The sequence below is a fragment of the Podarcis erhardii genome (assembly GCF_964252035.2).
Source record: "Podarcis erhardii genome assembly, chromosome: 7".
Classification (NCBI taxonomy): domain Eukaryota; kingdom Metazoa; phylum Chordata; class Lepidosauria; order Squamata; family Lacertidae; genus Podarcis; species Podarcis erhardii.
The window spans coordinates 23,291,298-23,315,103 of NC_138511.1; the positions used below are offsets into that span (position 1 = coordinate 23,291,298).

The following is a 23,806-nucleotide window of genomic DNA, read 5'->3' on the forward strand; positions in this document are numbered from 1 at the left end:
TTTTCAGTGGGTTTTATAGGGGTACCCAAGGGTATGCAGTACTGGCACCTCCCTCATGTTAAAAGTGTGGCACTTACTGTAATAACTTTAGGGCGAGTACCAGTAACCTCCCCCCCCCCTAAAAAAAGCACTGGAATACCAGAAATTCCTATTTCACCTTGAAATAACATCAGGTTTTCCAGAATCACACGGACGTTTCCCATGCGTGAAACCAGAGCAATCCCAGGAGAAGAAGAATCTTTATTCGCATCTGGCATATAAATAAAATGTATTGAATTGGTAAAAACTTCCATTTATAGAAAATACATTTTGGGGGGTTTACATCAACAATCAAATAAAAGATCTTATTCTAATTCAAAAAATGCACTGTATTTTCTGCTTCTTTTTTATTTTGTGCCCCCCACCCCTCGGACTCCTGTGCGGGGTGGGGAGCGCCAAAGCACTGCCCTACATCCTTTGCGGGTGGGAGGCCAGAGTTCAAATCCCCAACTCAGCCACGAAGCTGTGACCTTGGGGGCCGGTCACTCACTCACTCTCAGCCTAGCCTCCCTCACGGGGTTGTTGTGTGACTAAAAGAAGGATCTGTGTATCTGAAGAAGTGTGCATGCACACGAAAGCTCATACCAAGAACTAACTTAGTTGGTCTTTAAGGTGCTACTGGAAGGAATTTTTTTATTTTGTTTTAAAATAAGGAGGAGGAGGAGGAGGAGAGGAACTCCGTGCGCCACCTTGAGCTCCTCGGAGGAAAGGAAATACTGTAATGAAGCGAAGCGATGCGCGTTTTCAGGCTTTCATCGTTAACGGGCTCCGGGAGGCTGCTGCGTCCCCTGTGCCTTTTCCCTAAGGAGTAAAGCCCACTGAACTCCGCGGCCGCCCGGTGAGCAGGCGCGAGCATCCCCGCGGCCGGCGCGGCCGACCTTCCACCTTCCACCCTCCGCCCCCGCCATCTCCTCCACCTCTTCGCCCCGGTAGCGGAAGCTCTTCTGTCGGCTTCGCGCTGCCGCCATCTCGGCAGCAGCAGCAGGAGGAGGAGGAGGAGGAGGAGGAGGAGGAGGAGGGGTTGGCGCGGGCAGCGGCTCTGCCTGGTCAGGCGGGGCGGGAAGCGGAAGGAGGGACACCCGGCGCGGCCTGTAAGTTACCCCCGCGAGGCCCGAGGCCCCGCCGTTGCCCCGGCGATGAGGCCGGGCCCTCCGTGAGAGGGTGGGAGGAGGGCTCTCTAGGTCCAAGGCTGACGCGGGAGGAAAAACGGGTCCCCCCCCCATTTCCAAAATAACGAAATTTCAGCCTTGGGGGTCCCCGCCATGGCGAGCTGGGAGAGGCGGCCCTTCTTGAGAAATCAAATCTTAAAAGCGGGGCTTTTCAGGCTGGTCTCGATAAGCTAGGGGCTGCACGGGAGAGGTCCTTGAGAAATAATAATAATTAATAATAAAAATAATGACGCATAAAGGGCTTCCCCCCCCTGTCTGACAAACCGGGTACTGTAGTGGTTTGGTGGTGGTGGGGAATTGTAATGTAATGTAAGGAATTTCAGCCTTGGGGTCCTGTCCATACTAAGAGGTTGAGGAAAATCCTTGCAAAATTACTACAAAGGGTGGTTTTGCTTTATGGGGAGCTGGGGCGTGGCTTGGGAGGGGGGCCCTTGTGAAATCGTTATTATCATATAATAATTTCCCTAGTAAGTTGGGGAGCTGCTTGGAGGGGTAATCGCAAAGTTATTATTAAGGAGGGATTTTTCAGCCTTGTGGGGGGTCTCGTCATGCCAAGTTGGGGGACAGCGGGGGGGGGGCAGGTGGAGGATACTTGTCAAACTATTGTTGTCATTAAGAGGGACCCTTACCCACATCACTGTTCTGCTACAAAACCAACTTGTGATGAGGGGTTCTTTATTTGGTACTGTACATTGACACTTACTGTATTTCTTTTTCTTTCAAATGCTAGCCTCTCTTATTCCTCCTCCTCCTCCTCCCCTACTTTGCCATAGGATCACCATTCCTCCTTAATCTACAGCCTCTGGTTTTACTTGTCAAATCTACTCTGTGTAAATATTCAAAGTCATGTGCTTTAAATGTATGGTGTGGGATATGACTACTTACTGCCACTCAAATGGTGATAATTATTTGGGGGTGGTTTATTCCTCTGTCCATATAATAGCAACTGGGGTATGTGTGCTTCCTACGGGACCGCCTCTCCTGGTATGCCCCACGGAGAGCCTCAAGGTCCATAAATAACAACACCCTAGTGGTCTCTGGCCCTAAGGAAGTTAGATTGGCTTCAACCAGAGCCAGGGCCTTTTCAACTCTGGCTCCGGCCTCGTGGAACGCTCTGCCTCATGAGACCAGGGCCCTGCAGGATCTGATTTCTTTCCGCAGGGCCTGTAAGACAGAGTTGTTCCGCCTGGCCTTTGGCTTGGAGCCAATTTGATTCCCTCCCTCCCTCTCTCTTTTTTTCTTTTCCTTCTCCTCCTGCGATGAGGCTACATTTTAATATTTTAATGTTCCATTATTTTAATGTTGTATTTTATTTTTGTTTTTAAGTTGTAATCATTCATCTTGTTTTTATTATTGCTTGTAAGCCGCTCTGAGCCCGGCCTTGGCTGGGGAGGGCGGGGTATAAATAAAAAAATATTATTATTATTATTATTATTATTAAATGCTAGTCTACTCTCAGTCATTGGGCTAAGGGTGATTACAGTGGTACCTCGGGTTAAGTACTGAATTCGCTCCGGAGGTCCGTTCTTAACCTGAAATTGTTCTTAACCTGAAGCACCACTTTAGCTAATGGGGCCTCCTGCTGCCGCGCCACCGGAGCACAATTTCTGTTCTCATCCTGAAGCAAAGTTCTTAACCCGAGGTACTATTTCTGTGTTAGCGGAGTCTGTAACCTGAAGCATATGTAACCCGAGGTACCACTGTATTTCAAATTGCACTATGTACAGTGGGATTAAGACAATCTGTTTCCATCTTGTATGTGGGATAGAGGAGCGGCGACACCGTTGCATGTTAAGTGTAGACAATTTAAACAAGGGGTACTGAAGCCTCCCATTTTGGGTAGCTGGATTTTTAAGGTGGTGTTAGTTTTCAAGTAGGTTGAGACTTCCTTGGTTTGATGAAGATGATTAAGGCCAACCTATCAACCTGGAACTGAGGCTCAGTTGTAATCTTTTCCTCCTCCCCTGGAACAGGTTGATGAGACTACCGGGTGTGGACAGTGAATGGCGTACTGTCATTGAGCAATTCAGGACACACCCGGTTGTATTTTGTGGACCTTCCTTGCCTTTAAAAAGCTAGCCTGGCATTCTCAGTGGATTATTCTTTATACAATTATACTCAAAATAACCCTCATGGAGCAAAAACTTGTCTATCTGGACCAAAATGAATTATGGGCAAGAGTAGCAGCCCCCATTAATTCTTCTTTTCCAAGAAAAAGGCCTCTCACCCTAGTGGGAATTCTCGCAATCCCAGATATAAAATAAAAAAATTCCTTCCAGTAGCACCTTAAAGACCAACTGAGTTAGTTCTAGGTATGAGCTTTCGTGTGCATGCACACAAGTGTGCATGCACACGAAAGCTCATGCCTAGAACTAACTCAGTTGGTCTTTAAGGTGCTACTGGAAGGAATTTTTTTATTTTGTTTTGACCATGGCAGACCAACACGGCTACCTATCTGTAACTGAATCCCAGATATAGTTTCTGCTCCTTCTCTCTCTCAACCCAGCTCAATATCATTCGAAGCGTGGACAAAATGTTGCCTTCGTAGGGTCCTCTACACCTTGGCCCACAATCACTGTTGCCACTGCAGCCTCCTTCAAACACTGTTTATGTGACTTTGTGTTTGTGGCAAGATTGCTTGCGCTTAGTTCAGGCTCATAAAGTGTAAGCAGGGAACTGTGAGCAGAGTTCACTCTGAGAAAATGATTGGCAGCAAAGTGAATCTCTTGTGTTTTGGTGGGGTGAGCATTTTGCACAACTGGTTTGCCATGGGGGACCCAGGCTAGAAATGAGCAGATTTGCTGGTGCCATAATGGTTGTATGGGCTTGTTTTATGTGGCCAGAAGAGAGATAGTTAAGGGAAAGTGTAACTGCCATGCAGTTTGTTTATCCCCTGATGGCCCTCAAGCAAACAGCAATTATAATACCTGAACTCATAGCTTAGCAGTAAATGCTCTTGGCTGGAAAAAGTACTGCAGTTCTGTAATGGTCTTACACACTGTTTCTCCTTAACCTGCCTGCTTAAGGGGCAGTACAGCCAACCAGAGAAGTGGCATGGTACTTTTTCCACCTGAAACTTCCCACATCCAATAGCAGGGCACCATCTGACAACCAAGCTGCAAAGGCATGTGACTGTTAGTTGGCCCATGTTCAGGAGATCTCGTTCCCATACTTGTTTTATTTTATATTCTTTATTGATTCTATATGGTGTTTCTTGCTTGGCAGGCGGTTGGACTCGATGGCCCTTGTGGTCTCTTCCAATTCTATGATTCTATGAAATACAAAAAAACCAAAACCTACATAATTACAAGTGCACAGGGTAAGATAAGACACAAAAAAGAGAATAAAAGAAATAGGACCCGTGTAGAAAACAAAACAGAGCAAAACAAAATTGTATACCAAAGTAAGTCCTTTGGAATTCAGTTTTGTATCAAAAGTAAGGCCTTTGGAATTCAGTTTTTAATGTTTTTGGATTTTAACAAATTGTATGTACATATTTTTTTTTGCTTGCTTGTGAATAGTTTTGCGTTTTTTAAAAAGTGGGAAGCAATATTATATCATTTAATTATTTATTTATTGGATTTCTTCCAAGCCTTGAACAATAATTGCCCCAGGGCAGAGTACAGCAATATAGAAATGCAATAGTAAAATCAGTTACAGCAGTTTGCAGTCAGAAGAATACAATGGGTCCTGATACATACCAAATCTATACAGTGTCAAAGGCTAGAGTAAAGAGGTGTGATGTCAGCATGTGGATGCTAGACACACCTCTGTGGGGAAGGAATTCCACTATTTGGGGGCTGCCACACAGAGCATGTTTAAACGTAATAAAGCTAAACCCTCTGAGGGTTACTTTGGGAGTGGACTCTATTGCGGTCTTCCTGTTCTCCCTGCTCCCCAATACTTTGGTTTTGTAACTGCTGTGTGAAAGGTACTGGCATCTGATCCTTGACGCCCGCCTGGAAAGAGAAACAGGCCTCTTGTGCTTTCAGCACTGTAGCCTTTGTAACACTTTTGGATTCATTCATTTTTTAAAACTCAGGGACAAAGTTATTACTGGGAGATACTGGTCTTCAGGCACCTTGGTCCCATGCCCATCTGCTCAGAAGTAAATCCTGTTGAGTTAAATGTGGCTTAATCCTAGAACTGTCGGCATAGAGTTTCCCCCTTAATGGTTTTTCTCAGTACTTTTTTTCTTTTATGGCACTTGGGATTCTTGATACTTTGTTTCCCAGGCCATCCAGAAGTCTAATATCAGATAAGACCTTGGTTGCATCCGCGCCATACATTTAAAGCACTCCTATACCACTTTAACAGTCCTGACTTCCCCCAAAGAGTTGTAGAAACTGTTGTTTGTTTAGTGTGCTGAGAGTTGTTAGGAAACCCCGAAAGCTACAGTTCTCAGGATTCTTTGCAGGAAGCCATGACTGTTAAATTGGTGTAAGAGTGCTTTATTGATAGTATGAAAGGGACCCTTATTATAATTAGTGTTTCCTCCAGAGATGATACACAGACATGTGAAACTACCTTATTACTGAGTCAGATCATTATTGATCTACCCTGAAAGCAGTTCAAAGGTCTCAGGCAGAAGTCCCCCTTATCCCTGTTTTCCTGAGAATTTTTAAAGCGGATATGCCAAGGAGTGAAGTGGGGTTCATGGGGATCATTTGCATACATATCATGAGTAATGGTCTGCTAATAGGTGAGTTCCTTTTTCCATTATGGAGATCAGTTGGAGTGATTTACAGACCACTTAGGGCTTACCTGCTGGACGAAAACAGTCCAGCTGCACTGTGTGTTGAAAGCTTATTATAGCTGACTTCACAGCGAAATCAGAGATAGGTATTTCCGTGGCTGTTAGTGGTCACGCCAGGGCTAGCCCACCCATAAGACAAGGTGAGGCGACTGCCTCAGGCGGCAGGATTCACTGGACCAGCAGATCCAGATGTCAGTCTTTCTTCCTGCCTTGCTCCTGATGTAGATCTTCCCTCACCCATTCTTCCCTGGTGGCAAAGGAGGACCCATTTTGGGATCCACCTGAGGTGCCAAAATGTCTTGGTTTGGCCCTAGGTCACATCCTGTAATAGTGAAGTCAGGTGGTAAGTATTGATAGGATTTGAGCTAAAATGGGGGCCAATGAGAAATAAGGGAGACCCCTGATAAATACAAAGTTGGGTGTGGGGAAAGCAGAATGCCCCATGGGAGTCCTTTGTTGCTTACAGTTTCCTAGACAAGATGACTGAGTGGCCGATACCTTAAACAGGAGCACTTTTGCTAGGAGGTGAGGATACACTGACATTTTGTTGTAGCACCTATTTGCAATACCGCCATGTACAGAGGAAATACGGCCCTGAATATTAGGCCTTCAGGACAGTGTCCAACTTCTGAGTATCCAGAGAGGCACATGGCTGCGTGCTGTTGGAAACAAAGTGCTGGAGGACTAGATGGACCTTTGCTCTAATCCAGCAGGGCAATCCTTGCATCCCTACGGAGTCGTTTCCTGATTGCTTCATTCAGCATGCCATAGTACTAGTGATATGAGCTAACTTTTGCCTTCCACTAACTTCATCTAGGATGGAAAATGTATTTGACCACCCAACAAGGTGATTAGCCAGCTGCTTCCCCTCATGACACCCTGGAGCTCCTGCCATTGAAACCAAGGGGGTTACTGGGAAGGTGCCTTCTAGGTGGAATGTTTGTGGAATGCTGTTCGCCTTGTGTCTTTGTTACATATCTTTAGTTGCTAGGCAAAAAAATATTCTTCTTTTCCCAGGCCTTTGGCTACTTAAATAATCCATGGCCTTTTAAATGGGGCAGGGAGGGGTATAGTTTTGGTTTGTTATTTTATGTATTTTTGTATTTTTATATTGTAAACCACCCTGTGATCTTTGGATGAAGGGTGGTATAAACATTTAATTAATAACCCCAATAATAACAGTTCTGTAGTCATAAATCTTTTCAGATCTGGGACCCACTTTTAACTCAAACATGAATTTGCGGACCCACTTCATAATTTTTTTACCATGTATTTTTATGGCGGCAATACTGTTGTTGAGACCCACCTTAGGTTAGGCTGCAACCCAGTAGTTTGTTCCGGAACCCATCAGTTGAAAACCAGTGTTCTGAGATGATGTCTGTGCACTTGTGGAATTTTCTCCCCCAGGGAAGTTTCCTTGGCACCTCCTTAAGTGTCCTTTTTGGCAGCAGACAAAGACCTTTGTAATATTTTCCTGGGCTTTTAAGCCCTCAGTTTAACCTCTGCTATACCCTTCTCCTCCCCCCCCCCCCGCTTTATTTCATTTGTTGTTTTACTGCGTATTTTATTCTTCTGCCTATTATTGTTTTAAACCACCCTGAAAATATTTGTGTTGAATGGTAGTGTCTAAATTCTATTAAAATTATGTAATATGCATGACATGTTGAGCAGCTGGGGTGGATTTATTTTTGGTCATGTTGGTCAGCCCCTGCTCTGCCACACGGGTAGGGAAGCCCCAGCCTGCAAGCCAGATGTGCCTTAGAGGCACCCAACCTCTCCACACACCCCATAGCAATTGGATTTTTAAAAAAGAAAAGCTTGTCTCTATCATTCAGGTTTTTTAAACGCCTAATTGGGGTAGAGAGGCTTGGGAGTCATAGTTGCAACCTCTTAACTAACCCTCCTCCATAGCACTTAAGCTTGGGAAACAGTCTCTCATTAGCTCTAAGAGTATATTATGATCCTTGTATCTTCAGTAGAACTGTGCAACTTGGAAGTGTTTGTGAATTGCCTTGTTAATATGGTGAAATGATTAACTACTTGCTTATCTTTAGGCCAACCTCTCCCAATTCCTTTGTTGTGAGAGATACTTTTTTTCATGGCATCTCTTCTTCTTGCTTTTTCTGATCCAGTTTCCTCCTTCTGTAAGCACTTAATGCTGTGGCTGTATGCTCCTGCTCTGTAGCTCTGGGAGTAGAATTGCACTCTTGCTTAGAGGAGCATAGCCCCGCCTCCCGTAGAAATGGCCAACCAGGAAGTTGTACCAAGTGATCCTTTTGATGATGTGGCACAGCAGCTACTGTGGAGATACTTAGAATTGCACAAAGTGCTGTTCCCCCTTCTGTCATAAATCAAGAGAACCAATGGGTCTGCATTTTGCTCACATGCTGACTCTGTGTCACAGAATTGTGCTGAGTTGTGAACAGGAGATGAAAGCCAGGCAAAGATTTCAGATTTGGGTATCTTTCCTCCCCTTTTCAATGAAAGTGGAACTCTGCATTTGAAATGGCAGGCAGAACGTGGTACATCAGACCGCAGAGCCACCGTGTTTTGTTTTTATTTTGCATTTTTATGCTGTGAACTGCCCTGAGATCGTCAGATAAAGGGTGGTACACAAATTTAATAGATAATAATAATAGAAGGGGATTAAACAAATTCAGGTGTAGTGTAGTAGGAGACGAGGACCTTGGGAGACCAGGGTTCAAATCCTCACTTAGCCATCAAACTCAGTGGGTGACCTTGGACCAGTCACAGTCTATCTCAGTCTAATCTACTGCACAGGCTTGTTGGGAGGATGAAAATGTGGAGGAATGTAAGAAAATCCTAGATGGCGCTAGCCCACCTAGTCCAGCAGCCTGTTCTCACAGTGCCTGTCAGAAACTGGCAATCAGGACCTAATAGCACTCTCCCCTCCTGTGGCTTCCAGCATCTGGTATTCAGAAATATTACTGCCTCCAACCATAGAGGCAGAGCTAAGCCGTTGTGACTTGTAGCTACTGCCTTTACCTCCATGAATTTTTCCAATCCTCTTTTTAAGTCAACCAAGTAGGTTACCATCACTGCCCTTTCTGGGAGCAAACTCCATAGTTTAATAACTGTACGCTGCATGAAGAAGTCCTTCCTTTTATCTGTCCTGAATCTTGGCACAAGAGTATTATGCCAAAGCTCAGTTACGTTAATGTTCTTGCTTTTGTTTCCACAGCAACAATGTCAGAAGGGGACAGTACTGGCGAGTCCATTCATGGCAAAACTTCAGTGGTCTTTAGATTTTTCACAAGACTTGGACAGGTTAGTTTCACATCAGGGGCTGAGAGATGCATAAATAAAATCAAAGGAGTTATCACTCAGGGTAGTTTAAAGCTGCAACTTACAGAAAGGAACTGCAGCCAGATCTCTCACCTTCTACTTGCCCATAGGAGTGGTGGAAGAGGCATCAGGTATCTGGGGAACTCTTGACTGGGAGCACTCAAATTGCACTGTGTGCACATTCAAGATTGCACTCACCATGCAGTCAGTCCTGCAGATAGTTCTGTATTTTTGAGTCCTGTTGAACTCAATGAGACGACCATGTGTGAAACGTTTGCCCCACTCCAACATTGTTGGGCTACAGCTCCCATCATCCCTGACCATTGACAATGCCGATGGGAGCTGGAGCCCCAAAACTCCGTGCACACTGTACTGTAGTAGTAGTAGTAATAATAATAATAATAATATACCCCGTCCACCTAGCTGCGTTCCCCCAGCCACTCTGGCCGGCTCCCAACAGAATATTAAAAACACGATAAAACATCAAACATTAAAAACTTTCCTAAACAGTATACAGGATCACTGCTGTAATTGTTAGCTATACAATGCTTTTGTAATAGCTTGCAGTCATTTGAAAGGTGATATGCTGTTATTATTAGCAACTTGATGAATATCCTAATTGCATTTTTTCTAGATTTATCAGTCCTGGTTAGACAAATCTACTCCTTATACTGCAGTGCGATGGGTTGCAACGCTGGGTTTAAGTTTTATCTACATGATAAGAGTTTATCTACTGCAGGTAAGAGGACTGAGCACCATTTGCTGATCCTTCTGCATGTGTGTGGAGTCACTCTGTTTATTGTTGGCTCAAGGATATTTATGTTTGATGGAAGCAACAGTTTTTACTTCCTTTACATACCTTTAACAAGAGATACTGAATTACATGTGATGTGCAAGATAATTGTCTGCACAAATGAAATGTCACAGAACTAATATGAGTAGCATTGAAAAATATTTGATTCAGAAGATAATAGTACTGATCTGATTATTGAAGCAGTATCTTATCATGATAAATAATGAACATAATAAACCTCCTGTTAGTTTTTTGTAAGGAAAAAATGGTAATCTGAAAGCACTTCTGTGATTCTGTTTTTGTGTCTGTTTGGGTATAACCAGTGTTAAGGGTTTTCTTCAGGGCAGGAGAACCTGTGACTTTCCAGATGTTGCTGGATTACAGTTCCCATCATCTCTTAGCATTGACCACTTTAACGAGGGTTGATGGGAGGTGGAGTTCAACAACATCTGGAGGACCAGATTACTGCAACAGTATATGCACCTGGGAGCAAGTGCCATCAAACTCAGTAGGTAAATTTACACCAGTAGATTGTTCCATTGTTATCTGTATTTATGCCAATTGAAAAATCACCTTATGAGCTGGAACATTGGAATCATTTCAGATTATTTTGAGAAGCTGGCCTCCTGCCACCCTCCCACCCCACCTTCTGATTACTTATTTTAGCAGTGTCCCTGTTTGTCTGCTTGCCCTTGTTTAGATTAAAACCTGTAAGCTGCAGGGGAAAATAAATTCATCCGACTGTAACAAAGTGGAGGAACAAGCACCATAGGAGAATAGCAGATTTCTGTTTGGATTGCTTTTGAGCCCCTCCAATTTAGCCTTAAGATGCATCTACATTGGGAAATCTTCAGGCTCAGGGTGTGCTTGTTCATTACATTCGTTTCCCACACACTTGCATCTTTATTTGCTCCTACTTTATTAAGATCTCTGCCACCCCCCTAAATATCCTGCTACTCTTTTATCTCTCCTTATTTCCCTTTTGCTCTCATGCTGTTTTCTTCTTAGTATGCTTTATTCCTTGCTTCTAGTTGATTTAGGCAGCTTCTAACACCTTTGATCATTGGTCATGTTTACTAGGTGTGGTAGGAACAGCATCAGGGGATGGACAGACAGGTGCCCAATCCTCATTTGCTCTGGATATGATTTACCGTATTTTTCGCTCTATAAGACGCACCAGACCACAAGACGCACCTAGTTTTAGGAGGAGGAAAACAAGAAAAAAATATTCTTAATCTCAGAAGCCAGAACAGCAAGAGGGATCGCTGCGCAGTGAAAGCAGCAATCCCTCTTGCTGTTCTGGCTTCTGGGATAGCTGCGCAGCTTGCATTGGCTCCATAAGACGCATACACATTTCCCCTTACTTTTTAGGAGCAAAAAAGTGAGTCTTATAGAGCAAAAAATACGGTACATTATTCATTTACTATATATTGCTGAGCCCTACCATTTCAGACTAGCCAACACGGTGCCCCCCAGATTTTTTTTGGACTACAGCCCCCATCATGCTGGCTGGGGCTGATAAGGGTTATAGTTGACAATATTTGGGGAGCACTATGTTGGCTACCCCCAACAACCCCCTCATATAGTCAAGTATTGCAGATTGTGCGCAAGCAGTTTTGTGTTTCTGTACTATGTCCTCATTTGACATTTTCTTCTTCCTTCCCCTTCCTAGGGTTGGTACATCGTGACATATGCCTTGGGCATCTACCACCTAAACCTTTTCATAGCTTTCTTGTCGCCAAAGGTAGATCCCTCTCTAATGGAGGACTCAGGTATAAAGAACGTCACTAGTCCTGCTTTTCTCTTGCGCGGGTGTTGGTTGTCGCATGAACTTATTATATATCAGATGTGGGGAAGCCTTTTCAGCCTGAGGACCACATGCCAGTGCTTGGCAGGGCTATAGGCAAAAGTTGGGAGAGCAACAAATGTCTATTTCACCTTTTCCATAACAGGCTAGTTTCTGTACGCACTCACATTGCATTAGTTATGCTTCATCCAGGCAAGAACGAAGCATCAGAAGGCTTCAAGGATACATTCCAGTCTGGCAGAAACACACAAGGCGGGCAGGGTGTGTGTGCAAAGCAGGGCTGATGAGCAATGTAGCTTGGGGAGAGTCCTGAGAATCAGATGGAGAGGCTTGGAGGTTTCTGCTTGTCCACTATGAGAAAAGGATGCTAAACCTGATATGTGTACACACATGCACGCACACACCTAGAACATATTGGGGATTTAGGCACAGCTTAGTATGTTTTAAGCTGCACCTGCTATCTATGGGTACGAAGAGTGCTGGACTTTAGTGTGGAGTGCCAACCACTTCTCAACTTTATTGAGTGGACACACTCCCAATTATCCCACAGAAAACAGTGTCTTTTGTAGTGTTATAACACTGTATGTTTGCTTGTGGCCCTGTGTGGATTTTCATAGCAAGAACAACTGACTCCTGTAAGGTTTGAATGTAAGAGTTCAACCAGTGCCAGTCACATCCTGTGGATTGCATGGCACATAACTGAATATGACACCTTCTAGGAGTTGAGTGATTTCGTTTTTAGATCCTAGGATAAACATATAAATGATGTATTAGAAATGCTGACAGAGTTTTGACAGAGCCAGAGTTAGAATCCCTGATTTTGTATTACTTCCTTCACTTTCCTGTGGATTAAAAGACCTCCCCTCCAATTGAGACTGGAATGACACTGCTTTCACGTTTCATACTTTGTGGAGATCTGTGCTGCAATTTCTCTTGCACGTAACAGCCCTTTGATCACCTGTTAGTAATTTTTTGTTTCCTTGTACACTTTTAATGGGTGATTTGTCTCTAGCACAGTCATTCATACCTGCTCTAAGTATGGTAGTAGTAACAGAGGGAGCCTCCTTACATCAGATAAGGCTGTCCATTGAGCGCAGTATTGTCTAACCTGATTGGCAGTGCCGGTCCAAGTTCTCTGGCAGAGGCTTCTCCAAACATCTGCTACTGACCTTTGTTAATTGGGCATGCCAAGGGTTGAACCTGCAAGAGTTAAATGCAGAAGAAAGCAGTTCCTAAGACTTTGCATTTCCTCCTCTTCTCAGATGAGGGTCCTTCATTACCTACAAAACAAAATGAGGAGTTTCGGCCCTTCATTCGAAGGCTGCCAGAGTTCAAATTCTGGTGAGTACGTTTTAATAGCAATGCAAAAGGATTCAAGTCCCTGATCCTTCGTCTTTCCTGTTCTCCTGCCTCTCATAGGTATGCCTTCTCTTTGGCCTTCTTTACACTGTGTACTTAACAGTTGCCCAGTTGCCACCTCCCCCAAATCTCTGGCCTTCTAGTGCCTTTTCAGTATTAGCCACCTCTTCCACATGATAGGTATGCTTGATTTGAAGGCTCAACTCAGGCGTCACAAGTCCAAATATCCATCAGTATTGCATTGAACCTTAGTCTTAACCATAACATAAATCACAGAAGGCGGGATGGAGGAAAGGGGGCAGGGAGGAAAAGCTGCAAACTCGGGTATTAAACCTAGGTTAGACCAGCTGAAATGGAAACAGTTCAGCTAGCCTGATGAAATGGCTACTGCTAGGTGACAGCTACAAGAAGGGTCCAAAGACAGCTGCTCCCTCTGCGGAAGTGATAGAATCATCTTTTCTGCCTCTTAAGGCATCATAAGAGAACCTTCTGCTGTGAGGTGCAGGATAGCAATGCTGAGGAAGAGGTGGAAATAGTCTTTTATGGCTTAGATGTCAGGAATGTTGCTGTGGGCTTGGTCCTCCTTCCCACTCTTCTCCTAGGCAAGTTTCTCCCTTGGCTTCATGGTTTTCTATAACCATTATTTGCTGTGGAACAGCAAAGTATCACGAGAGCCTTGATTTCCAAGGATGATCAGAAGCCTCTTTTTGCAGACTGTGATGCAGACGTTAGCACTAACCATGAATTGCAGATTCAGGTGTCACAGCAAACTGGTCGGGGAATACCAGGAAGTGGTGGGGAGAATGCTGGAGATCAGGAATGGTATGTGAATTGGGCATTAATGTCCTTAAAAGAATTTTAGTACACAGTCAACCTAACTGCAACTATCTTTTCCTTCCAAGGCACTCTGCTACTAAAGGCATCCTTGTCGCAATGACATGTACATTCTTTGAGGCTTTCAATGTTCCAGTTTTTTGGCCAATTCTTGTGATGTACTTCATTATGCTTTTCTGCATCACAATGAAAAGGCAAATCAAGGTAAGAATCTAACCAAGTCGTTCTTTTTTCCAGGTTGTGGATTCTCCTAAACATGAGAGAGGGAGGGATTGCCCCAACATAATGGCAATATCACTGGCTATGTTGTAGCTCAAAAATTGCTAGTGGTGGTGGTTTTTTTGAAAGCCCCCCATAGCTGGAGTAGAGTTTGAGGCTTTGTCTAACACTGATGAGGGTAGTCTGGGGGCTGTTCCCAATGTGACCTCCTTCCAAAAGCATCATTTTTTTAAAAGGAAAAAAATGACTTCTTTGGATCCCCTGCTGTGATACTTGAACGCAAAAAAAAAAAAAATTAGTGGACATCCAGCTTTTAAAAGAAAATGCTAATTGCTCCCATAGGCTCCCCCTCTTGATAGTGATGTCCCCCCCCCCCAAGGCCTTAATTTTTTTAAAAAAATAAGTGGGTTGTATCCAATTAAGTATTACTAAGAGTAGAGCCAATGGGGCATGGGTGGCGCTGTGGTCTAAACCACAGAGCCTAGGGCTTGCCGATCGGAAGGTCGGTGGTTCGAATCCCCGCAATGAGGTGAGCTCCTGTTGCTCGGTCCCTGCTCCTGCCAACTTAGCAGTTCAAAAGCACATCAAAGTGCAAGTAGATAAATAGGTACCGCTCCGGCGGGAAGTTAAATGGCGTTTCCGTGTGCTGCTCTGGTTTGCCAGAAGTGGCTTAGTCATGCTGGCCACATGACCCGGAAGCTGTACGCCGGCTCCCTCGGCTAGTAAAGTGCTGCAACCCCAGAGTCGTCTGCGACTGGACCTAACGGTCAGGGGTCCCTTTACCCTTTACCTTTAAGAGCAGAGCCATTGAAATTAATGAACCTAAGTTAGTCATGTCCATTAGCTTCAATGGATCTGCTTTAGGTAAGATGGGTATTGGTACAACCCATTGTTCTTTGGTCACACCCACTTTTCATATGTGGCCCACAAAGCGTTGTCCACAGCCCTAAGTTCCTCCAAAAAAGATAGCCGCTGCTGTTCAAACACATGAGCACATTCAGGTGTTTGAGGCGGAGTGGGCAGAGGGAGGGGAGTGCCATGGGTCTGTTCTAAAAGCCTGTGTTTTTCTTTCCCTTCTGTTGCAGCATATGATAAAATATCGATATATACCCTTCACACACGGCAAGAGGAAATACAAAGGGAAGGAAGATGTGGGGAAGACCTTTGCTAGCTAGAAATTATACTGAGCCTGCTGACCAACTCCCTTCATTACAATTAAAAGTCCAGTTTTGAGCCATTGTAATGATGCCTCTTTCCTTCATACCAAGTCATCAGTAATAACGAGGGTGGGGACTAAGAAGTTGTATTTCTCCCCCCGCCCCCTGCAGTTTATTGAGCGTCAGGCTCCCCGCCCCCTCCCCCCCCCCAGCAAGAGAATATCAGCCATATCATCTTGTTATTCTTTGGATATAAGTTATGTCCAAGGGCTGCTTCTGCCCCCACCTTTCTGTTGTTGCACAACAGGAGTCATCCCATGTTCTCAAAACATCTCATAGGAAGTACACACTACTGGTTCCAGCTCCTTGGAAGTGCAGGATTTGAGTGGCAATTTCACAAGTTTCTGGTGCACATTTAGCAAGACAGAGTAATAAGAGAAGGTAGAACATTCATTTCAAGCCCCCTCCTCACAAAAGTATAGCCTAGTGTGGAACAGGGGAGTTCCCACAACTGTATTTATTTATTTTTGGGTCCTTTGTGTTGATCTAGTCCAGAATGCATCCTGGTACATTGTTGAAATGCTTTGTGCATCCACAGAGGAAGATGAGACACAGTGATGATGTTTTCTGCTTTGTAATGTCCCATGTTTTGACTAACAGGCTGTTTACAGGACCTCTGGTGATATTACTTAAGAGGGAAACTTGTGAACATTGAAATAAGCCTACCCTGAGTTTTTTATTTTAAGAGTGGAAAAGGAATTAATTGATTTAGCATTTATGGTGGAAAGGCTGGTTTCTTTTTGGCTCTTTCATAATGGCTCACTATTATTCTTAATCATGTTTTTTGGGGCCAGGGTTTGCTGGAGGTCTGGAATTAAATTTATAAAAAAATATTATGTGGAGAGTATTTTGACACGTTTTATTTGATACTTAAAAAAACTTTTTAAGTTTGCTTCATGTAGCCCTCTCCAAGGTACATATACACCGGCCATGGCAGACCGAGACTTTGTGGGTTTTAACACAGCTTTTAATTTTCTATGGAGAAAAATATAGAAATAAATAATCTGCATGTAAAACTTTTTCAATGTGATACAGCTATAAACAATTTTATTAAGTGACTTTTTAAAATTCCAAACTTTATTAAAAGACAGTGTCCCTTTCTTGGGTTCAGTAGTCTTTATAACAACCAATGTAAGGTACTAAGTGTTAACATTTCTTCCTTTTTCTCTAAACGTTATGTTGTATCCAAAGTACTATGTAGAACAGAACCTTGAAAATAATGGGTGTGAGTACTACTTAAGTTACTAATTTCAGTGGGTCAACTCAGAGTAGCATTAACATTGGATGCAACCCATTCTATTTAAATATTTTGGAATAATGTATTTGAACTCTAGCTGTTCGAAAACAGTCCTTTGCATTACTGTGCAAACCATAGCTGCTCATGATGTAGTCTAAAAGGAAATTTTCACTCTGTATTGGGCGGACTTTTGATAAGTGTAAAATATCCTGTGCCATGTGAATTGGATCACTCCACTTTCAGCAGTATGGAAAAAAATCTGTGTTGCCCTCACACCCCAATGTTCTTAGAAGTCAGTCATAGGGGGATCTGTTTACATTTCTAAACAATACTATGAAAAATATTGTACAAGGGACCAGAGGTATTACAGAAGAAAATTGCAATGAATAATCCTGATCCTTACCACTGTGCATAGAAGCAAGTTCCAGTGATATCAATTGGGCTTTAATATCTGTTAGTATATGTGTTAATAAAATGGTATGGAGCTGGGGCAGTAGCTAGAAAAGTAGACTAAGTAAATTTATCAGAGGTTAATTCATGCTCTCCTCTCTATCAGACCTCAGCTGCATTACTCTAGGACTAAAACGTCACAGTGTAGAAGGGCAGACACATACCCTCCCCTATGTGGAAACGTGTTCACACCAGCTCTAGCTGTGTGGTGCAGCTCCTACTGTATATTCCTTCTGCCAAGGGTGGCAAACCAGTAGTCCTACAGGTGTTGTTGGTCCACAACTCCCTTCCTCTCCGACTATTAGCCATGCATGCCAGGCCTGATGGGAGATGGTCCAGCAACAGCCGGTAGAGGCACTCTATTGGCTACTTTTGCCTTATATACCCACCGTACAAGATTACCCCAATCTCTGCCAAACTGAATTTCTGACGGTCGCTGCACTGTTGGGCGCTCTTTCCAACTTAGAACTTCAGCTTTATATTTTTAAAAAAACTAACCAACAGCTCTAGTTTATTAGGCATAGGGGATTTTAGCAGCACACAAACTCAAAATTAATTTCCATATGCATGCCCTAGTATCTTTTGGAATGGTAAAATGTTCTTATTAAGTTACTACCTCTCAGAGAATGTAGTTTCCCATAAGAATAGCCCGGCTGAATCAGGTCATAGACCCATCAAGTCCAGCATTCTGCTCTCAGGGGCCAACCAGATGCCTCTGGGAGGCCTGTAAGCAGGACCTGAAGGCAAGTGCACGCTCCCCTCCATTTTCCAGTGACTTGTATTGAGAAACATACTGCCTCCACTCACAGAGGCAGAATATAAGCATTGTGGCTAGTAGCCATTGATAGCCTTATTCCCCATGGATTTGTCTTAATTCTTTTTTAAAGCGACCCAAATTGCTGGCCATCACTGCCTCTTTTGGGAGCAAATTCCAAAGTATTAACTTTCTGCTGTGTGAAGAAGTACTTTCTTTTATACCGACCCCCCCCCCAACATTCAGCTTCATCAATGTCAACGAGTTACAGTGTCATGAGAACACTACTGGTAGGTCTAGCAGATGCCTGCCAACGCTTAAAAGGGTTATACCAGAATTTAGGTAGATTTGTGTGCTTTGTTCTACAAAGAAAGAGGTCAACACCAGAAGTTTGTTTTGTAAGATGACAAGTTCGTATCTCCTTGTACAGGCAGTGCAACTCAAGTGTTAAGCTGCTCAGTTTTATCACAGCAATTTAATATCATAATATCAAAATAAAGTCTTACACTTGGTCAAAAGCTGTAGTATTTTTGTTGGTGCCTAACACTTTGCAATCTAACAGCCGCACAGGTGGCTGTTATTGATAGTGTTGCAGATAAATCAGCTTCTGCGGATGGAATTTCTCTCTGCACAGTGGGCACTCAGCCTGCAGGAGGGGAAAAATAAATATCTTAACTAAACATCTCCCAATACCCAGTTTGTAAGTCTTTTTCCAGCTAGCTTTTTCTGACAGTTACCTGTTTGCACACCCTAAGTTCTCTACAAATGGAACCACGGGCCTTCCCTCAGTACCAGGGGCTTTTGATGTTATGTAGAACTCTTACAGGCAAAGAGCTATATTTATAGACAGGATTGTGTAGATGCTGTGGAAGTGCAGAAGAGCTACATGCTGTGGTATCTAGAGCTGCTATTTAAAACATTTCTAACCTGCCCTTCATTGCAATGTGATATCAATGAAGAGTTTGAGGTGCTAGAGTCAATTCTACAACAGTAAACCAGTTCTTAAAAACTAATAGGAACTAACCCTCAGTCTAGTCATTTTGAGTCCATCTGTTGAACTGCAGCTCCCATTATCCCTGACTATTGGCCATGTTGGCTGGGGCTGCTGGACTCCCAACAACATCTGGAAGAAATCAGGCTCCTCGTCCCCGAATTAAGGAATTGTCTTAACAGATTATCAACTAGACTCAGATAATGCAAGTGCATATTGGCATCTGCTAGAATTGAAAGTTGATAACTCAAATCACATGCAGTTTCCTCCTTTGGTAAGACATTGGTAAGAATTAAACCAAGAAGCTATTTCAGGGAACCCACTTCTTTGGCTTGTCTTTTCCTACAGCTCTCATTTCCACTGCGAAAAGGAAACCTGACAGGACTTGGCTTTTGTTTTAAGAGTTCAGCAGCCTAGGAGGGGGTCTGTGTTTACCTTGGTGTTGCACCACTCAGTGATGCATTCCCAGCAGAAGAGGTGTCCACACGGAGTGGCTGTAGCATGGCGGCGTTCTTCTAAGCACAGAATGCAGCGAGAGCTTCGGCCAAGGAACTTCTCCTCAGGCTGGATTCTGAGGGAGGACAAAGTCAGGCACAAGTGCTCTTCAGGTTAATGTCCCAAGGGAGATGATGCTTCTGCTGCCAAGGTTCTAGCATATGACGCCATCAGGAAAAACTTAGCTGTGTAACTGGGTTATAGCCAATGCTAGTCCTACTCAGAGTAGACATGAAAGAAAGTGACGTTACTAACATGGGTCTATTTCAGGTCATCTACTCTTGAGTAAACGTTTGCACCCATTTTTAAAAAAGATTACGCTCCTAGCCCTCATACTTTTGACTGCTGTTCCTGGGTAGTACTGCTTTCTGCCTAAAAATAAAGGTGTGGGGAAATGATCTTCAAAGTTACTTAGCAAGTTCCAGTGGTGCACAGGGACACAGGCAAAGGTGTATGAACAAATACACACATTAACACTGGGTGCAAAGCAGCACCAGTGAAGGCTGTAGCCTGGGCACAATTTTGACAGCCAGAGAGGGGCCTGAATATTTGATCCCCAGGCCTGAGGCTCCCAGGCATCTACGCCACCCCCTGTAAGCATCTGGTAAGCAAAATGCCACTAGCGTACCTTGGGTAGGAGAGGTTACGGTGCACCTTCCATTCTTGTCTTGCCCTCTGCCTCTGTTGGAAGCTGTATGCATGGATACCAACTGTTAGTGCCAGGTGCAGCACTGAAAGGATCCCAAGAAGCCTGTAACTTGACCGAACATGCTGGTTGTCTCCATCTAATCCCGCATAGCGCAGCTGGGGGGGGGGGGAGACACAGAACCACCACTTGATATTGATGCATTTTGTGTGATCTGTGAAGGAACCTAGAGAACTGCAGTGTGATGGCTATTTGAAGTACAGATTTTGTTTAGAAAGAATGGAAACTAGCCCACTTGACTTTTGAATCTTGAACTGCATACAGAACAGAATACCATGCTGGTATTGGTGACAGTAGCCCTCCTCTAGAACAGCAGTGGGAACCTATGGCTCTCCAGATGTTGAACTCCCATCTCTCATCAGCCCCAGCAAGCATGGCCAGTGGTCAGGGATGACAGGGAGTTGTAGTGGGTCACAGGCTCCACATCCCTGAGCTATGGGAATACATACGATTCCAAATTGATCACAAGGAGGGGATCCATACAAAGAAGTAATATGGCACCATAGATATTTAGGGATAGAGTGGATTCCTAGTCTTCATTATATTCCTGTTGTACATGTGGCAGTGTTAACAAGTAACAGAAAATCAGGGTGCTGAGAGACAGAAACTGGATGGCAGCCCAAACTTAAGGTTCTATCAGACCAAGTCCTATGCAGGAGAGACCCATCTGAAATTACTGACTATAACTAACTTGGGTCCCTTAATCTCAGTACGTATACTTTGGGAATGACCAGCATTGGATATACCCCTTGGTTCTGTTTGCTATTCCCCACTCCTGTCCCAATGCCAGGGATGGAAATGAGAGCTGCCCACAGTAAACAGTGCCAAAATATGGGATTTTAGTGTATTGCACACAGAACATCAAAGGGCTATCAAATACTTTCTACTTACATATGTGATCCCTGCCATCCTTTTAGATAGGTGGTAGAAAATGCCATTCATATAGAAGATGGCCAGGTGCAGCCTACGAAGGAATGGAATGCCTTGCCTGAGAAAATGGACAACCTGACAGAGCATCTTCCTCTGCTGCTCTGTTAATCTGCTAAGCCATTTCTGTAACCAACGCCACAAGAAAGTTCTTCCCCACAACCCACGCAAATGTCTGCTTTGCAAAGTCCTCATCTCATCGGGCTCTGTCTGAAGTTCATGTTCCAGGTGTATTAATCCTTTGTCTAACAAGTAAGGGAAGACAGTGTGCAAAGAAATCAGGACAGCCCGTCGAAGTACTGAAGGAACTCTCTTCTGTGATGGGTCTACTTGGATAATATTGACATATTCTTCACCAAGAGTTTGGTAACCTAAAGAATATTTTTAAAAAACACACAAACAAACAAACAAAAATAGAGATGGCAATCCTGAAAATCTGATCAGTTTAATGTTAAGCGTAAAATGGCAGCACAGAACAATTTAGGGGGTGAAATACCTGAAAGGGTTGTGAGCGTGAAATATGCTATATCAGCAAACAGCTCAATTTCCTTCTGCCACTCCAACCAAATTCTAGCACCTAGAGCCAGAGCAAATGACAGTGTTAGAGAACAAAGTGAACAGAGATGCCCCGCCAAATAATTTGACTTCAATATGAGTTGAAAAAGAAATTACACCATTTTCATAGGTCAAATAATAAAACATTACGAAAGTTAAAAAATTAAGAACTGAGATTTACAAAGTAACCAGTGTCTTTTGTGCAGATACAACTTCTAGAGAGGTAGAACGTTATGGCATAAGCTTTTGTGGAGTAAACAGATGCATGAAGTGTAATCCACAGGCACATACTGTATACCCACACTAGCAATGCAAGAAGCAAAGATAATTTACACTTCAAGCTAGATTGTATGCAATATATGCACTGCAACTCAATGGTTGCAGGATAAGCAAAGATGTTTGCAATTTTCAGATTACAGACTATTGATACGGTCCTCTCTCAAGTCTCAATCACCTTTATCCATCAATAAAAGAACAGAAGAGCCTGCTAAATCAGGTCAATGACTCATCTAGTCCAGGATCCCATTCTCAGAGTGGCCACCAGATACCTCAGTGGCAAACCCGTAATCGGGACCTGGGCACAATTCCTTCCTGTAATTGCCAGCAGCTGGTATTCAGAGGCATTACTGCCTCAGACTGTAGAGGCAGCCATTATGACCAGTAGCCTTCATATAGCTTTCTCCTCCATGAATTTGCCTATTCCTTTTTAAAGCTATCCAGGGTGGTGGCCATCACTGCCTCCTGCAGCAGCGAGTTCGACAGTTAAACTAGGCATTGTGTTACGGAAGCCAAGGCACTCTGCCAATGAATCCTCTGGCGCCTTCACCAAAGGTGTCTTCTCCTGCCATTGGTGAAAGGAGCGTCAGTTCTTACCTGCGGTGATCTCAGCCCAGGAGAGCTATGGGAAGCCACGACTAATAATGCTGGGCTAGATGGGCCAATACCCTGACCTGATATAAAGCTGCTTTTTACATTTCCAGGTTCATCCCCCACCCCACCCCTCTTCTCTCTCTCTCTCACACACACACACACAAATGACTCAGATATTGTATCCAGTGTGGCTTGGGGTTCGGACTAGGACGTGGGAGACCAGGGTTCGAATCCCCGCCCTTAGTCAATGAAGCTCACTGGGCGACCTTGGGGTCGGACACTGCCTCTTAGCCTAACCTACCTCACAGGGTTGTTGTGAGGACAAAATAGAGAGAAGGAGAACCATGCTCCTTGGTGGAAAAAGTGGGATATAAAGCGCAATGAAAGAAAGAAAGAGAAAGAATGAAAAAGATCCGGTATATGGGCTTCTTGTCTTGCAAAGCGGTTCAGAGGATGCAATTCTGCCCGGGGTGATGACGGCTCCTCACCTGCCAGGCCCCCCAAGGCAGCCCCAGCCCCGCTCCTCAGCGCCCCTCGATAGAGCTCGTCCTTCTGGGCGGACCGAACTAGTCGTGCGGGCCCGGCTTCTACCGCTGCCGGCGACATCGTTGCAAAGGCGAGAAGGGTGCCTGTTCTGCCCGAGCTGCTTCCGCAAACAGATGCTTCGCGCGGCGCACGCATTTATACGTCATCAAGCCGCTCCACGAATGAGAAAGAGTGTTGGAGTTGCGCATAGAGAGATAGGAAAGTTTAGAGTGATGCTCACTAGAGGATCTTCCGGGATAAAGGGAACATTCCGCCGTCCTTTCGGAAAACGTGCGCCTTTTAGAGCATATAGCTCAAAAAGTAAAAGCGTTTCAGTTGTTTATTTCGTAAAATTTATACAAACCACTTGATTGAGAAAACCAACACCACACCAAAATCACCAGGCGAACAGTATAATGAAACAATAAAACAAGGCTTGAATAGCCATTTCTGCATGGATGAAATTGGAAAATATGAGGGGAGGGGGCGTAGATCTCTTTCTCTCTCTCTTTTGCTATTATTTTCGTTAACATCTATGATTGATGTGTGGGGTAGGTTGTTGAGTCAGGCCAATCATACTGATGAGGGGGATTAGTCATTGTCCTGTTGTGCTGTATATGTGATGAAGGGGAATCACACCAGAGCAAAGGCATGATTGGAAAATATTGGGGGGGGGGATAGATCTCTCTTCTTTGTTATCATTTTTGTTAACGTCTATGATTGCAAGGATTTAAACATATGTTTACTGTATTAAGTAGGGGTTCAGAATCTCCCCTCCCCCCTGTGACTATGGAAAT

The 23,806-nt window shown here is 44.0% G+C and overlaps 2 protein-coding genes and 1 long non-coding RNA gene across 4 annotated transcripts; 1 reads left to right on the forward strand and 2 right to left on the reverse strand.

Annotated features, from left to right (window-relative positions):
- The first annotated feature begins 950 nt into the window (after nt 1-950).
- Nucleotides 951-15,525, forward strand: RER1 (retention in endoplasmic reticulum sorting receptor 1). Its single transcript, XM_081871398.1, has 7 exons — nt 951-1,130; nt 9,167-9,252; nt 9,905-10,009; nt 11,736-11,835; nt 13,133-13,211; nt 14,132-14,267; nt 15,368-15,525. The coding sequence occupies exons 2-7, from the start codon at nt 9,172-9,174 to the stop codon at nt 15,455-15,457; spliced, it is 591 nt and encodes a 196-aa protein (XP_081727524.1). The 5' UTR covers nt 951-1,130; nt 9,167-9,171; the 3' UTR covers nt 15,458-15,525.
- Nucleotides 7,434-9,159, reverse strand: LOC309347085. The gene is made up of 3 exons (XR_014158834.1): nt 8,458-9,159; nt 7,625-8,427; nt 7,434-7,590 (listed from the first exon to the last, which is right to left on the reverse strand). It is a non-coding gene; the product is annotated as an uncharacterized lncRNA (long non-coding RNA).
- Nucleotides 12,836-23,161, reverse strand: PEX10 (peroxisomal biogenesis factor 10). Of its 2 annotated transcripts, XR_014158759.1 has the most exons (7): nt 22,973-23,161; nt 21,556-21,636; nt 21,024-21,430; nt 20,055-20,230; nt 19,367-19,502; nt 18,447-18,586; nt 12,836-13,070 (listed from the first exon to the last, which is right to left on the reverse strand). XR_014158759.1 is itself a non-coding variant. In XM_081871258.1 (6 exons), exons 1-6 carry the CDS (start codon nt 23,088-23,090, stop codon nt 18,518-18,520), a joined length of 987 nt encoding a protein of 328 aa, XP_081727384.1. In that variant the 5' UTR covers nt 23,091-23,161; the 3' UTR covers nt 18,397-18,517. The 2 variants fall into 2 exon arrangements, 1 of the variants encoding a protein (XP_081727384.1); XM_081871258.1 differs by lacking the exon at nt 12,836-13,070 and having other exon boundaries at nt 18,397-18,586.
- Nucleotides 23,162-23,806: the final 645 nt, after the last annotated feature.

Coding starts and splice junctions, on each gene's coding strand:
- PEX10 (XM_081871258.1), bottom strand. CDS start 23,090: ATGTCGCCGGCAGCGGTAGAAGCCGGGCCCGCACGACTAGTTCGGTCC. Junction 21,431..21,555: donor CACGCTCACAACCCTTTCAG/GTATTTCACCCC, acceptor AATATTCTTTAG/GTTACCAAACTCTTGGTGAA. Junction 18,587..19,366: donor CTGAGTGGTGCAACACCAAG/GTAAACACAGAC, acceptor CCCCTCCTGCAG/GCTGAGTGCCCACTGTGCAG.
- RER1 (XM_081871398.1), top strand. CDS start 9,172: ATGTCAGAAGGGGACAGTACTGGCGAGTCCATTCATGGCAAAACTTCA. Junction 9,253..9,904: donor TTTTCACAAGACTTGGACAG/GTTAGTTTCACA, acceptor CATTTTTTCTAG/ATTTATCAGTCCTGGTTAGA. Junction 14,268..15,367: donor CAATGAAAAGGCAAATCAAG/GTAAGAATCTAA, acceptor CTTCTGTTGCAG/CATATGATAAAATATCGATA.